At 38.9% G+C, this 14847-nt stretch overlaps 4 protein-coding genes and 2 non-coding genes across 7 annotated transcripts; 2 read left to right on the top strand and 4 right to left on the bottom strand.

Annotated features, from left to right (window-relative positions):
- Positions 1–1472: 1472 nt before the first annotated feature.
- Positions 1473–4719, bottom strand: LOC137747055 (histone acetyltransferase type B catalytic subunit). The gene is made up of 10 exons (XM_068487058.2): positions 4561–4719; positions 4354–4395; positions 3674–3783; positions 3470–3538; positions 3277–3315; positions 3120–3196; positions 2905–3004; positions 2717–2798; positions 2430–2590; positions 1473–2326 (listed from the first exon to the last, which is right to left on the bottom strand). Exons 1-10 carry the CDS (start codon positions 4640–4642, stop codon positions 1664–1666), a joined length of 1425 nt encoding a protein of 474 aa, XP_068343159.2. The 5' UTR covers positions 4643–4719; the 3' UTR covers positions 1473–1663.
- Positions 4720–6385: 1666 nt separating this feature from the next.
- LOC137747056 (large ribosomal subunit protein eL28z) lies at positions 6386–8315 on the bottom strand. Of its 2 annotated transcripts, none has more exons than XM_068487059.2 (4): positions 8178–8315; positions 7874–8039; positions 7594–7757; positions 6386–6751 (listed from the first exon to the last, which is right to left on the bottom strand). In XM_068487059.2, the coding sequence occupies exons 2-4, from the start codon at positions 8019–8021 to the stop codon at positions 6611–6613; spliced, it is 453 nt and encodes a 150-aa protein (XP_068343160.2). In that variant the 5' UTR covers positions 8022–8039; positions 8178–8315; the 3' UTR covers positions 6386–6610. The 2 variants fall into 2 exon arrangements, with proteins under 2 accessions (XP_068343160.2, XP_068343161.2); XM_068487060.2 differs by having other exon boundaries at positions 7874–8036; positions 8178–8301.
- LOC137749107 (small nucleolar RNA R24) lies at positions 7395–7486 on the bottom strand. Its single transcript, XR_011070177.2, has one exon. It is a non-coding gene; the product is annotated as a small nucleolar RNA R24 (small nucleolar RNA).
- Positions 8316–8368: 53 nt separating the features above from the next.
- On the top strand, positions 8369–8440 carry TRNAP-UGG (transfer RNA proline (anticodon UGG)). The gene has a single exon. It is a non-coding gene; the product is annotated as a tRNA-Pro (tRNA).
- Positions 8441–8502: 62 nt separating this feature from the next.
- Positions 8503–11371, top strand: LOC137748474 (deoxyhypusine synthase). Its single transcript, XM_088689198.1, has 7 exons — positions 8503–8621; positions 9141–9423; positions 9497–9883; positions 9982–10068; positions 10311–10416; positions 10497–10732; positions 10942–11371. Exons 2-7 carry the CDS (start codon positions 9229–9231, stop codon positions 11020–11022), a joined length of 1092 nt encoding a protein of 363 aa, XP_088545324.1. The 5' UTR covers positions 8503–8621; positions 9141–9228; the 3' UTR covers positions 11023–11371.
- Positions 11372–11399: 28 nt separating this feature from the next.
- LOC137748572 (putative caffeoyl-CoA O-methyltransferase At4g26220) lies at positions 11400–12887 on the bottom strand. The gene is made up of 5 exons (XM_068488741.2): positions 12677–12887; positions 12512–12591; positions 12188–12332; positions 11980–12114; positions 11400–11886 (listed from the first exon to the last, which is right to left on the bottom strand). Exons 1-5 carry the CDS (start codon positions 12746–12748, stop codon positions 11596–11598), a joined length of 723 nt encoding a protein of 240 aa, XP_068344842.2. The 5' UTR covers positions 12749–12887; the 3' UTR covers positions 11400–11595.
- Positions 12888–14847: the final 1960 nt, after the last annotated feature.

The following is a 14847-nucleotide window of genomic DNA, read 5'->3' as shown; positions in this document are numbered from 1 at the left end:
TTTACGAGGTTCCTCTACAGTCAGTGTGACTGGAGTACGTCCTCGGGCAGTAGTGATGCTTTCATTATAATTGGAATAATAAGAGTACAAAGATAACTCTATTAATTCTCTCATCTTCTCTTCCTCTCTTTCTCTTCCCTCGTCTCTTTTTCTCTCTGTGCTCTCTCTTCAAAGTATACGGAGTGCTCTATTTATAGAGCAACTCCAAGCACACATCTTTGACATTACAATCTCCACATATCAATATTCTGCCAAGGTTTTCAACCCTTTGGCAATGTTTTCAATGTTGTGGCAGGTATTCAATACTGTGGGCATTCATTACCCACTAGTATTTTCAACAAATTCCTTTTCCTATGAAGTTTTTATTCCCTTGTTATGGGTCGCTTGCAAGTTCTAATCTTAACTTCCTGAGTAGATTTGATGTTCTATTTAAAACTTGCTTTTACGATAAGTGATTATGTGAATGAACACTAGTGATTATTTGCCCCCGTCATAACAAGCTAGAAATCTTCGTCCCATGGCCACTGTTGGAACTTGGACGAATTGAGATCCTCTCTAAATTTCTGTGTTCAGAGTTGACGGACTTGAGAATTCAGATCACTCATTTTAAATCTTGCGGCTACATTAGTCTATCTCATTGGCCAAACTCATTTTTTAATATTACATGCCATGCATTTTTCTAACACTTTGCCTACTATATCGGGATAATTTGAAAGAAAAAAAAAAGATCTAGAAAATATATGAAGCATTCTTACTGGTAATAACCTTCGAAAACATTCAGCTCAGATATTGAACTTATTCTCACATATAAGAAGCTGTGTAAATAAAAGATGCATGTCATGACTTGTCTTGACATGCTTACTCTCGCATCGTGGAACACCGAAACATTGTTGTTGGCATGCGATGACATGCATTTTGCGTGCTTGTCATGGCTTGTCTTGACACAGTAACCTCGCATTGTGGTACACCAGAACATCGTTGTTGGCCACGAAATGACAAGCGTCAAGAATTGTTGGCAGAATGCATCTCATGACACGCCATGCATTCTCTCTTTAAACTCTAATGCTCCGCTTGGTTTCTTGGAATATTTAAGAAAGTGAAACTGAGAATTTGGAGAGGAGAGAAAGTGAGGCTTACGTACGTGATTGGCGAGTGGCAGAGTCGGTTTGTCGGAAAGAATTCAGAGGAGAATTTCAAAAGCCAACGACGTCATTAAGGTAAAGCTGAGGAAGGTGAACCACCATGCAGTTTTGTGTTTTTCTTTCTGGGTACCGCCTGCCAACAATGATGTTTTGGCATACTACGTCGCGAGAGTTAGCGAGTCAAAGTATTAGAAAAATGCATGTCAAGGGTCCAAATCTTTCTCAATGCCCCGGATCTCCAAGTCCCTGGGCGCCGGACAAAGATATCCGGACAGGATCTCGATTACTTTTGAACAAAGAGAAACAGGAATAAAAAGTTACAAAAGTTCGCATGTTAACGGCGTCAGCTACTAAATTTCACAAAGTAACAAAGTTCTGCAAACATTCAATTAACATAAGCTAGAATTCACGCATAAGCTCAATAATTTACACATACGCCTCCTCTGATATCCCAATAAATCAGTTTTCGCCTAACAAATTGCGTCAATGGGTTACAACCGCATCAGAAAAATCGAAGCACATTATGATGCCTCGGCAGTCAGACAGATCTGCGAAGACACTTTCTCAGCTATTGATTTGATCTCTTTCACCCTCTCATCAACTAACTGCTGGAGTTGCTCTTCCTGATTTGGTTGATTTTCGTCCATCTGAACAGTACTAGTAGCTTCCCCGGCCTGTGACCTGAACATAACAAATGACATCTCTGGTTCATATTCGCTCGGAACTTCAACCACTCGCTTCCCACCAGCCCCAGAATCTTTTCCTATGAGATCTTCCTTCATGCGATTAGATATAATTCCCACAAAATCCTCCATGTACTTATCCACAGGATCAAGGCCAAGATAGACGAAAACATCCCAGCACTGAAGAAACTGTTTCTTGTTAATTTTCAAACTTTTCCGGGCATCCCCAATGACACTAGTGGATGGCATGAGTCGAGGAGCGTGTGTCTTCTTCGACAACTTTCCTTGCTTCAGTTGAGAAACTGCTGCATTAACCGCATCCTTGATTGGATTGAACTTATGAAGGCGCAGTACATCAACACAAGTACGTACATGCTGGAAGTAATCTAATGGTTCTTCAACTGTGAGGTCATAGACGTTTTCAGATACTGCAACATCATTGAGGACCTCAAGAAGGTATCGTCCATAACCCTTGTGTTGGTAAGGAGGCAATATCAATATCTGCCATCAAGAAAAGTCTAGTAAAAAAAAAAAGCACCGACATTGCATAAACAATGAAATTTTATGTGAACTACTGCATAAGTGATATTGGCAAGGAGAAAACCTGACTGAGCCGCAACCGAGAACTATCAGGATAATGGTAAAAACGATACACAGCCGTAAAACCAAGCAATATACTGTAGTTGTCCTCCTTGTCATCTGTTTTGTTCTGGATCAGGACATACAACTCCCATCTTGGATCCACAACATCAATTGGACTGCTACCTAATTGAAAAAACAGAAATTGATGTTACAGTGACAATCTTATACTGCACTCCCCTCCCCTTGCTTTCCATAGCAGAAATAAAATAGCAGTGTTCTGTGATAAGACAATGTAGGTGAAGAAATTACCATCAACAAGAAGAAGAACAAGAGGTATCAAGTGACTGTAAAGGTGTCCAGCAGCTGTCTTGCCAACAACCAAGCGAACAACCTGAACATAGTTACTGTTATTACACAATGCAAGAAAATTTATCATATTTTAGATACTGCAAAAAAGGAAAAAGAAAAAAAAAAAAAGCTTGGAACATCGAAATCACCTGCAAATCAGAAGTGGTTTCTCCTAACTGACCATTAGAAACACTTATTTGTCCAATAGAGGTCTTGTGCTGTAACACCTCGCCCGTTGAGACCATGGATCTGTACACGTTTTAAATCAGGAATTCATGAAATTAAGTAAACACACAAAAATCTCAAGGTTATTGCATAAAGTGATTTTGACATTTGATCTCTGAAAGGATGCAAAGCTCATTACCTAATCAAATTTCTCTGCGTTGAAAAAGTTCGAAGGAACTCCTCTTCACTCTCAATGAGGGTCTCAGCAAATATTTTCTGGAGAATACTACTAACTTAGCAGCAGAACTATCATACTAAAACGGAAGTGATGGTTTAAACTGGGAATCAATGCAAACCTGAAGAGCTGATTTCAAATCGGTGATTCCTTTGCCACCCTTGTAACATTTATAATTGCAATCAGAAATATTTTCTTGATAAAGAGAACTTCTTGATAAAGAGAGCTAGGAGCATAAGTAATAAAAGTCTTTGGCAGACAGAACATATTGATGGAGAGAGAAAGAGTGAGAGCAACAGAACAAGAGTACTTACATCAGTTGTGCTCTCAAATGCAATATCAGCATAAGCATGAAACGATATACTGCTAACCCATATAGTAATCTGCATCCAAAGAAAGATTATAAAGAAGTCATTCTAAATCATTCCATTCAAACTATTAAATAGCTTTTAACATTATTTGCACCAGTGCAGCAAGTTCTACAAAAGTAAACTTCAATTTAAATGCATAAAGATTACCTTCAATCCTTTGTAACCATATATCTTCCCATCATCATCAAAAGAGCTATTCAAGTCAACAGGATCAATACAAAAACTGTCTGTAGAACCCACTTCCGCTTTGCTAGAAACTATAATTAAAATAATTTCAAAAAAAGATCAGATTTAAAGCAGAGAAAACCAGTGAAACAAAACAAACAATCGCGGAATTTCTGATAAAGAAGGATGAAAATATCACCAAAGAAAAGTAAAACTTTACTATCACAATCAACAATTAAACTATTCCAACCCAACCAACTATGTGTAAAACCAATCAACTCCATCTATTCCTACCATCCTCCATCTAAACATTTGAGCATTCTACGAATTGCAATTCATACATGTAAATAACTATTTTCCATTCAGCCAAAAATCATAACTTTTCGGATCCCAACCTGAAGTAATATAACCAAACGTAAAAAATCAAAACCGCCAGTTTTCCATCACCGCAGTTACGCAGTTGCGCAATAAACAAACAGCTGAAATGGATGAACCATGGAGAAAAAAAAATTGTTTCTTACCAAGTCAACTACTTTACGGAACCACAACAAGATACCAAACACCAAATCATCGATAAATAAGCTAACTAAAAGTTAAAATCGACAAAATCAAACAGAATAATCCAATAAACCCAAGAAAAAAGCGCACAAAACTCATCATACCCAGGTAAATCTTGATGCAATCTTTGGCCTCCACTCCAGAATCTGCTCCCAAATCAACGAAAACAAACAAAATCAATGAGTTCAGGAAACGGAACCAGAAACAGAAGGGAAAAAAACTGAAATTCGAGAAGAACACGAGGAACTATGGAAGTGCATTCTGAAAACAAAGGCAACATAAGTGAGGAAACGAAGGTCAGAAGGACTCACCGACGCTGGAGAAGCCGACGCGACGTCGTTTCTTAGGCTCGGTGGCGGTCGGATCGGCAGAGGCTCCTTGCTTCTGGACCATTTTTCGAATTAGGGTTTCCGGAGCTAGAAATGGGAGGGAGAGAGAGCGGGAAATTTACACTGTTGCAAAATGGGGCATCTCTGATATTTGTAGCGGGATTTGGTAAAGATAACTCTCACGTGCAATGCACGTGTTACTCATTCCAATTTTCCATTTCTCTTGTCAAAATTCCAATTTTTCAAATGGTGAATTTCATTGGACGGACCAACCAGGCACGGTTCGGCTCGGTCCAGTTTTTCTCCAAACTTAGACCTCGTTTGAATGTATTTTTATAATGAGTGAAACGTTTTCAGTAAAAATATTTTTAGAACCAATTATTAGTAAAAATACAAATGAATTCTGAAAAAACAATTAAAATGCTTTTTGTAGAAACCATTTAAGTGTTTTTGGAACCCAAAAACATTCTCTTTAAAAACGATTTTAAAAGCACATCTAAACGAATTCTTAAAAACCGAAATGTATCATATAATATATCTAATACATATCAAAAGGATGGGTTATGAGGGACTTTGCAGGTATACCCAAGATGGCGGGAGGGGCGGGAGGCTGTTTTTTCAACAATGCTGCGATGGTGGAAATAGCCGTAGTTTGTGCTGCGTTGATCTTCTGCAGGGAACAAGGCTGCGATGCTGGTAAGGTTTCTACGGATGCTACTTTGGACTGTTATTTATTCCATATTAAGGTCTTAGCGTCTCGACTAGAGAAGATGAAGTTTCTGTTTGTCCCGCGGAGTATGGCTGCTCATGTGGTTGCTTCGCATACCGCCTTGTATGGTGATTATTTCTTATAGGATGCTCTTGACTCAGAATTTCTTTTTAATATTCTTGTTGAAGATGTAAACATTCCTATTAGAATTTAATAAAATTTATCATTTGACCAAAAAAAAAAAAAAATCAAATCAAACCGAGCTGAATGAATCCAAAAACATTAGGTACGGTGAGTCAGTTAGGTTGGATTGAACTCGTTGATTTTATCTTAACGAGAGCCTTGTTGATGCACAAAATCAACGAGGACTTTGGTACAACAGAAAGTGTCAATTTTGTGACCTTCGCTAGGTTGCTCTAGTCATTAGTTTAGATAAGTATGTAAATGAATAGAGAGAGGGAAGCAAATAACACAAGATTTACGTGGTTCACCCAGATTAGCTACGTCCACGGAGTAGAGAAGTTCTCATTAGTTGTGAAGGTTTTACAAAAATACATAGGTTCAAGCTCTCTTTTTGTGAGTTCTAGTGAATAGTTTAATACAAATGACATTAGGGATTATTGTGGGAGAATGATCCCCTTTTATAGAAGAGAGTTTCTAGCTTTATTCTGACATTGACACATATCACGCTGTGATTGGCTTCTGATACCGACATGTGTCGTGTTGTGATTGGCCTCCTGATTGGAGAAAAAGTCTTGTAGGTCCTTGACAATATGATGTTGACCGGTGCTTAGTAATTTCGGAATTGGTCAAGTATGGTACAAACAAGCCTAAAAATCAAATTTTCCCAAAACCTAACAACCTTTGTTCAACTTTGAAAGTAAGGAAGGAAACTGACTAATGTAAATATTTTCGAACCAATTTTAAACAATTTTATTCTATGGTAGATCGGGTTGGTTTGACGCATCGACTTCAATTAGTTTGCAAATCAAAATGTTCGGTTAAAGATTTCCCTTCCCAACAATTTAACTTTCTACCGCTATCTTTTGTAGTAAAAAAAAAAAAAAAAAAAAAAAAAAAAACCTGTGATTGAAGTAATTTCTAAAAACTACATCTTAGGGCATCGCATTAGGAAATCAATCTTCAGCAAAATTTGGCGATAGAAACAAAACACAGGATCCTTCCCTTGTTCGGTGAATGGGCTAAAGTCTTCACATTCATCAAGAGAAAATATAATACGATCTAAAACCGGAAATCATGTCTCTTTGGACCTGGAAGAGGAAGCTAAAGCACCAATGAACACAACGATGACACATTTTCCCCTCACTTCCTACCAGGGGTCTTGACAGCCTGCCTGTTCCTCTTCTTCGCACCAGACTTGGCAACCCTGAGGCTCCTGTGAACGGCACTGAGCCTGGCGAGGGCAGCTTTCTTTAGATCTGGTCTGTAGAAGTTATCCGCAACCTGGAAGAATTCACAATTAAAGAACAATTCAGTTAGTGCTGAAATTCATTGACACTTATCCATACATAAAGAGAAAACCAGAAGAATTCAGATGCTTAAGAAACATGGAAGACAGAGAGAACAGGGAGCATGCTGTGGGGAGCGAAGGAGAAAAAGAGGGGGAGTTTTGTTTTTTTGGGGGGGGGAGGGGTGTGATTTGGGGGTGGAGAAAGAGTTAGGACATGGGCACTCAACGAGTTGGAAAAGTTACTACTTTACTGAGAGGTTTAACGGGAAGAAACAATAAAAGCGAATCAAATGTAACAGAAAATAAACTATATCACGTTAAAACTACAGTCATCGAAGTTGAATGAAACCCTGAAAACAAGATACAACGATAATTGAAAACTACAGTCATCGAAGTTGAATCCAACCCTGAAAACAAGATAGAAGCGATACAGTTTTGAAAAGGGGAGGTAGGTTCCCTTCAATCTCCATGATCAATTTTCATTCAAAATTAGTTGTTACTAACAAGTTCGGGTCTTCAAAATCCATGTCAAATCTTCACTCACTCACACTCAACAAAACAGATATAGGCATACATAACCATCTGCGAAAAACTAGACCAGAACCAAAAATGCTTTAGATTATATCTGCTAAATAGGGTGCTCAGAAGCCAAGCGTAACAAATGTATTTCACCGAAAATCCCACACAAAGCAGGATCTTCTTACGTGTTAGCTGCTCATCACGGCCAAAAATAAACTCACACATTAACAACACGGCCTACACAGATAAAATTGTTAATTACCTAAAGGTTATGCTATCTGAACCTAAAGGTTATGCTAATCAAATTGTTAATTACCTGATTGGAAACAGCCTTGGCGACGCGGGGAAACTCCTTCCTGATGACAGACTTGTGAAGCAGACTGGCGGGCTTGTTCTGCTTCTTGGTCTTGGTGCTGGCGAGCACCACAGACTGGTCTTTCCCTCCAGCCTGAATAGTCACCGTCTTCTTGTTCGCCAAACCTAAAATTACCCGCCAAAAAAAAAAAAAAAAATTAGAACGACGATTCGGCTTCCTAGGGTTTTACATTATTCTAATTTTATCGGGAAACAAACCGAAAGTAAGAGAGAAAAGTTACCGGAATGCTTGTAGGAGTGGAGGTTGTAGAGGTTGTTGGGCTCCTTGCTGAAGCGGACGCCGGCGTTGCCGCGGCCGAACTCCTTCACCAAGAAGGAGTTGTTCTTCTTCACGATCTCCCAGATCAGTTGTCCCGGAACGGTAGCCATCGCACCTGGATTTTGCTGCTGCAAAAAATCACAGATCAACGGCTCAGATTCAACACCAGACCAAAAATGATGTGATAAAAACCGTGATCGGAGTCACGGAGATAAGGAGAAACGGAATCGGAGCTCGAGAGGTCTCGGCGATGGCGGAGGACTTACTCTTGCAGTTGCAGAGAGAGACTGAGTGAGAGAGGAGGCGGCTCCGTGGGTTTACCAGTGTAGCTGCTCAAGATTTCGTTTATATGGTTGTCGTCTACAAAAACCCTAGACGGTTAAAACGATCAGCTGAGAGAGAGAGAGAGAGAGAAAGTTAAAATATGTATGTTAAATCATAACACCATTGTAAGATCGGCCGTTTGGTCTAGTGGTATGATTCTTGCTTTGGGTGCAAGAGGTCCCGAGTTCGATTCTCGGAACGGCCCTATTTATTTTTAATCATTTTTTCCCTTTGCTTTATTTTAATTTTAACCTTTGTAGTTTATCTAATTACATAACTTTGCCACGCAGCTCCCTTCTCCAAGTTGTTTGCTTACCTTTTCACAATCCCATCGCGGCAGCCATTTTTCTCTTCTCTGCTCCCGAATTGCCTCTCCCTCTCCGGTGGTAAGCTTTTTGCTCTTCTTCTTAATTTCCAAAAATATATGAAATTTAGTTGATGGGATGAAGAAGGTGAGAACTTTGATTGGTTGAACTGAAAATTTTTATGTTGTTTTACTGGTTTAATTCTTACTTAATTGTTATTGTCGTTGTTTTCGATTACGTTCTGCATTGCTTTCTTAACATTTTTACTCGATAATGAAAGTTTAGCGCCCGTTTGATAACCATTTTCCACTTTTTAGTTTTCAGTTTTCATTTTTTTGCGCTATAAATAGTGGGAAAGTTCGTTTGAGGAAGGAGGAGTAAAAGAATCTGAGGATTGAATGATTAACTTTGAATTCCGCCTTTTGTGCTAGTTTAAATTTAGGGCCCGTTTGATGACCATTCGATTCTTTATTCGATTGCCTGCAGCATTTTGTAACTTTTCTACTATGACAAACTAATGTGCATATGTTAATCTGTGAACGCGGCGATTTCAAGTAATCCAGCTTAATCTGAATGTCGATTGGACTGTGTTGAGTTCAGATTACCGAGTGAATGAGCTAAGAGCTGTCCAAATTACAAAGAAAGCGCGGTGGCAGAGAATACGATTTTGAAATCAGTTAGTGAAGCAATGGAAGATGACCGGTTGGCATCCACGCACTCTACAGTGTTCATAGAGTCAGAGGATTTGGAAGGCCAAAGCACAGAAATCGAAGGATATGATTTCAATCAGGGAGTAGACTACCCTCGCCTCGTGAGCTCCATGGTCTTCACCGGCTTCCAAGCCTCCAATCTCGGAGATGCCATTCAAATCGTCAACCAAATGGTAAGTTTCTCTTACCAAACTAACCTAGTTGTCTTTTATTTTTGACCTAATCATTATTTTTGTTGCACTGAAGCTAGATTGGAGTCTAGCAGACGAGGCTATAGATGAAGATTGCAATGAGGAGGAGAGGGATTTGAAATACAGAAAGTCGGTAAAATGCAAGGTGTTTCTAGGTTTTACTTCAAATTTGGTTTCGTCTGGGATTAGAGATACAATTCGGTACCTGGTGGAGCACCATATGGTGGATGTTGTGGTTTCAACTGCTGGTGGTATAGAGGAGGATCTAGTTAAATGCCTTGCGCCCACTTATAGAGGTGATTTCTCTCTACCGGGAGCACTTTTGCGGTCAAAAGGCTTGAATCGTATTGGTAATTTGCTTGTTCCTAATGACAACTACTGCAAATTTGAGGATTGGATCATACCAATTTTCGACCAGATGTTGAAGGACCAAACTGAGCAGGCATGGATTCTTTTCAAGTTAGTTCTTTCGGGGGGTGTGGGGTGGTGATTAGGCTGTGATCATATGGTTTTTTCTAATTCTTTCTTTTCTTTTGGCAGAACGTATTGTGGACTCCATCTAAATTGATTGCACGCTTGGGGAAGGAAATAAATGATCGACGTTCATACCTTTATTGGGCATACAAGGCAAGAAATCAACCTAACACTTTATCTTTAGCTCTTAAGCTTCTATAGCATGTTTGCCTCACGAATTACTGGTTTAGAGTCTAAATTTGGTTGGATAAGCAATAAGCATGCATGGACACATCGTCTTGTGAAATTGGATTTTGAGGAGTAGAGTGATTAGAAATGGATATGTGTTGCCTCAGTGGTCAGTTTCAGGACTTAAATGGCACTGTTAGTTAATACTATTTGCGGTTCTTTTCCAGAACAATATCCCAGTTTATTGTCCAGGTTTAACGGATGGCTCACTGGGAGACATGTTGTACTTTCATTCTTTCCGCAGCCCAGGCCTGATCATCGACTTAGTGCAAGGTATGTTGCTCGTTACACTGTCACTGCAGCTGATAATCAACTTGGAAAGTCAAATCGCATAATAGCATGCCTTTGAACAGATATTAGGGCCATGAATGATGAAGCTGTCCATGCAAGCCCAAGGAAGACTGGAATGATCATTCTCGGAGGGGGCATGCCCAAACATCACATTTCCAATGCCAATATGTTTCGTAATGGTGCGGATTATGGTGTCTTCATCAATACTGCGCAAGAGTTTGATGGGAGTGATTCTGGAGCGCGTCCTGACGAGGCTGTATCATGGGGAAAAATACGGGATTCTGCCAAAACTGTCAAGGTATTACTGAATTTAACCCATATATTTGCTCTTCTCATTGCGTTTTATCTCTTGTTTTTGGTCAAATTGTTAATTATAACTTCGTATCCACCTAATCCTAACCCTTCTAGCGTTTTCTTTTGTATCCTTTGCATTCTTGAATATGTCACCCTTGTTTCTGTTGTGATATCATTCTGATTATTCTCCACCTTTTTTATTGGTTGAACCAGGTGCATTGCGATGCAACAATTGCTTTCCCTCTGCTGGTTGCTGAAACATTTGCGAAGAACGCTGTCCAGACTACGACCTGATACAGTTTTTGATTGTGAAGATTGATGCATATTATACGGTTTTTACATGATAAAGCCGTTAACATAGGGTTAGGAAGCATTCTGATAGCGCATTTCTTCCCCTCATGTTAGATTAAATTGATTTACTTTATTTCCTTTGTCTTGGAGGTTGGGACGCCAAACACTAGGGGAAATTTGCTTGTTAATTTTGATCATTTTGTTCAGTTTCGTCTTTGAACTCCTGTATGAATTACAAGTCCATTTACTCGGGCTTATGTAACTTTGTACCTCGGTTTGCCATTTCATTCGTAACTGCAAAGATGAAGTTACATTTTTAGGTATGACAAATGCGCCAATTTTGAGTGATCTATTTTAAATCCTATGTTTCGATTGGAAGATCGATCAAGATATAATCTTATTATTTATATACAATAAGGTCCAGATATCCATAAGCAGTGACAGTTGCCCTACAAAGACTAGTTTTCGCTACGGCTCCGGTGGGTTCCCTACTGCAACAATACATTATTTCATTAGTCGGGAAATTGCCAAATCCCCGAGCTTTAGACATGTAAGATTACATCTTTCAAGCAAGAATCAGTAAAGACGACGACAAATTGCGATCCCGTCACCCAAAGAAGCATGCGAAATCTGGACACGAGGATCGGCTGCAAGTAACTTGTTAAACTCAATAGTCGCCTGTCTGCCCAGTTTCTTGTGCTCTGGAGTCAACTCATCAGGCATTACAACCGTTCCTCCCCAGAGGGTGTTATCATAAACAACTAAACCACCCACCTTCAACAGCTTCATTAACCTCTCATGGTAGTTCCAGTAGTTGACCTCGTCGGCATCAACGTAAGCAAAGTCGAAACCGCCTTCGTTTTCATGCTGCAAACAAAACAACGAGAAAGCGAAAAAGGTCACAGCTACGGTTTTTCTTATTTCAGCTGAAGGTTATGGTTTGAAACGCAAAATACTTACATTTTCTAGTAGCTTATCAAGAACCGGTAGTGCCTGGGATTCAATAAAGTCGATTTTGTGCTCAACACCGGCTTTCTTTATGATTGGAAGCCCTATTTGCTCATACGTCCCACGATTCACATCTATGGCTACAATCTGCAGTACAACAAATTATGAGCTCAACGTGACAGGAAGAGCAGATTCAGATATTAGTAGTGAAGTGACAGACCTTGCCATCGTCGGGAATTGCAAGAGCAGTAAGGAGGAGAGAGTATCCGGTGAAAACGCCAACTTCAATCGTTTTCTTTGCATCTATGAGCTTCAACAGCATGGCCATTAACTGACCTGCATCTAGTGCAGTAGCAATCTCAGCCCTGAAAACATACTAGCTAATTAAAAACCCTCCTCGACAGTTTGATCAAGAAATGCTCGACCGTTCTCGCTCACTCAACTAAAGTGTATGCCAAGTTCTAGCTTGGCTACAAAAAGCTTAATGAACTTAAAAAGCACGCAATCTTACAACAAGTTCTGCTAAGATATGAAGGATCATAACCTCGGGTGGCTGGCGGTGGCAGCTCTAAGCTCCTTGAGAGGCTCCGGTTCGTGTGGATACACACTAGTCTCCAAGATATACTGTCACATTGACATTGTTAAAACAAGATTTAACAAATTTAATCAGAAACAGGCAGCGCGAAAGTTGAGCGAACGGCGTTGTAACCTGATATAACTCGTCACTCTGCAGCAGTCCCTTCTTCTCTAGACTCCGGTCCTTTTTGGCGCTGTGCTCCATTGCGCAGGATAATTTGTGTTTTGAATTGGAGGAGGGTCATTCACATTGTTTGCAGCTTTGTATGTATAGCCCATTCTCCTTGATCGCCAATCCAAATAGAGTCCTTTTCCGAATATACCCCCGAAAACAATATCAAAATAACTGATATCATCCTTGACATATTTCGGCAAAAATCCCGCTAGTCTCCTTGTGCCCACAGACTTCCACAAGAGGACTTTGAAATTTCAAAGTACCCTTATCATTTCAAACCCATCTGACAACATCCATCATCGTGCAAAACAAAAAGCCTAGCCTACCTAGATTTCCTATGTCATCATTATTCAAGGACCATTATTTTTCTGGAGGTGATGTCAAATCCCACATGCTGATCTCCTATCAATCTACATGTCCACTGCCAACAAACCCAAGTTAATTTAAACTGTGTTGTTTTGCTTCCCATAGGAGATAATGAGGACATCTCTAACTTCTGACTCTCTAAGATATTAATATTTTAATAAACAATACAAGGTTATATTTTTTTTGTCTCCAACCAAAGGTCAAAGGTTTATAGGGCTTGTTTTATTTAGCCTTGTCACAAAAAACCGTGTACAACCGAGGATCAAAATGTCATAGGACCAAACATAATTTATTATTTAAATTTAAAAACTACAACAACTTAAATTCAAATCCAACAACTTAAATTTAAAAATTACAACGGTAACTAGCCCAAAAAAATTAAAACTTAAATTTAATGAATGGTTTAGGTATTTATAGGAAAAAATTAGAATTTTTAAGAATTAAAAAAAAAAAAAATTGGCCCAAAAATAAAAAAAATTAAAAAAATTGAATCCAATAGTAACTGGCATCAGCTAGTCGTTGGATTTACCGTTGGATTCAAAAATTTGTTTAAGCATTCATGTCGGTTATATCCTACATGAATACTCAGCCCTCTGGCCAGCCCAGGCTGGCTGGATTGGGCCAGCCCTTTGGCCCTTTTAGATTTCGTGGGGCCCACGAGTCCTCTGGCCTAGCCCTCGGTTGGAGATGGTTTTCGGGCTATTTTCGGTCATCTGACCCTCTAGACCCTTCGGTTGGAGATGGCCTGAAAATCCCAGGTTTGAACATGATTTTCCCTGCTATTGTGTTCAATGCCTTCAAAACTTTGTTAAATTTCTACTAATTGTCTAATGTGATCGGCCAAATTCCAATACAATCATGAAAGAGTGTTATTAAGTTTATCTTTTGGAATAAATTAGAATGATACAAAATAAAAATTTAAAAAAACCCATAGACTATACGTATCTTCAAGTAAGGATAAAACCTTATACTTCCCTTATTTTAGATGGCACTGCTAGTCCAAGTTTGAACATCATTTTCCGTGTTATTGTGTTCAAGGCCTTCAAACTTTGTTAAATTTCTACTAATAGTCTAATGTGATTGGTCAAATGTATCACTTAGTAGACAATATCTATTATTGTGGCCAACAATGATAAAAAATGTTGCAAGCATTGCGTCTACGCAATGAATCTTGTATCTCATAAGAGTGTTTTGTCTCTAACAATAATGCATAACTTCATAAACACAACATGATACATTCTATACCTTTACCGAAAATCTTCTGGATGGTATCTTTCAATACTTTATGTATATAATCGTATCCTAACATAGTAATTGGTTGTCAATTTAAAGGACTTTCAATAGGTTGTTTAGTTGTGATTATAAACTCCTTTAGTGCATGGACTACAACTTGAATTGCCATCAATAAATACTCAATAGTTTCATAAAGTTCTTCTTCTTCCTCTTCCATTTTTGTAACAAATAAAATCATAGGCAAGTTAAGTTAACAAACAAAGAACCATGTATATAATACCAATCTTGAGCAAGTTAACAAACAATTATTGACACAATATTTTATATTATTGACACGGGAATTGGCTGATTTGTTTAATAAGAAATGATAAGAAGATTCCATCGATTCTCTGTTACCTTATGGTTTTCGCACAATGTTTTATAATATTGGCACGGTTTGGCGTTAAATTGTGAGGTGGCACAGATTCCATGAATCTCTGTTATGATTCCACGTCGGTTACACTAGAAATGGTGTAGTGGTACTTAAGTCC

Source organism: Pyrus communis, chromosome 2, assembly GCF_041283825.1.
Source record: "Pyrus communis isolate YQ-2024b chromosome 2, ASM4128382v1, whole genome shotgun sequence".
Classification (NCBI taxonomy): Eukaryota; Viridiplantae; Streptophyta; class Magnoliopsida; order Rosales; family Rosaceae; genus Pyrus; species Pyrus communis.
Note: the sequence above shows the minus strand (reverse complement) of the source record. Positions and strands in the feature narration are given on the sequence as shown.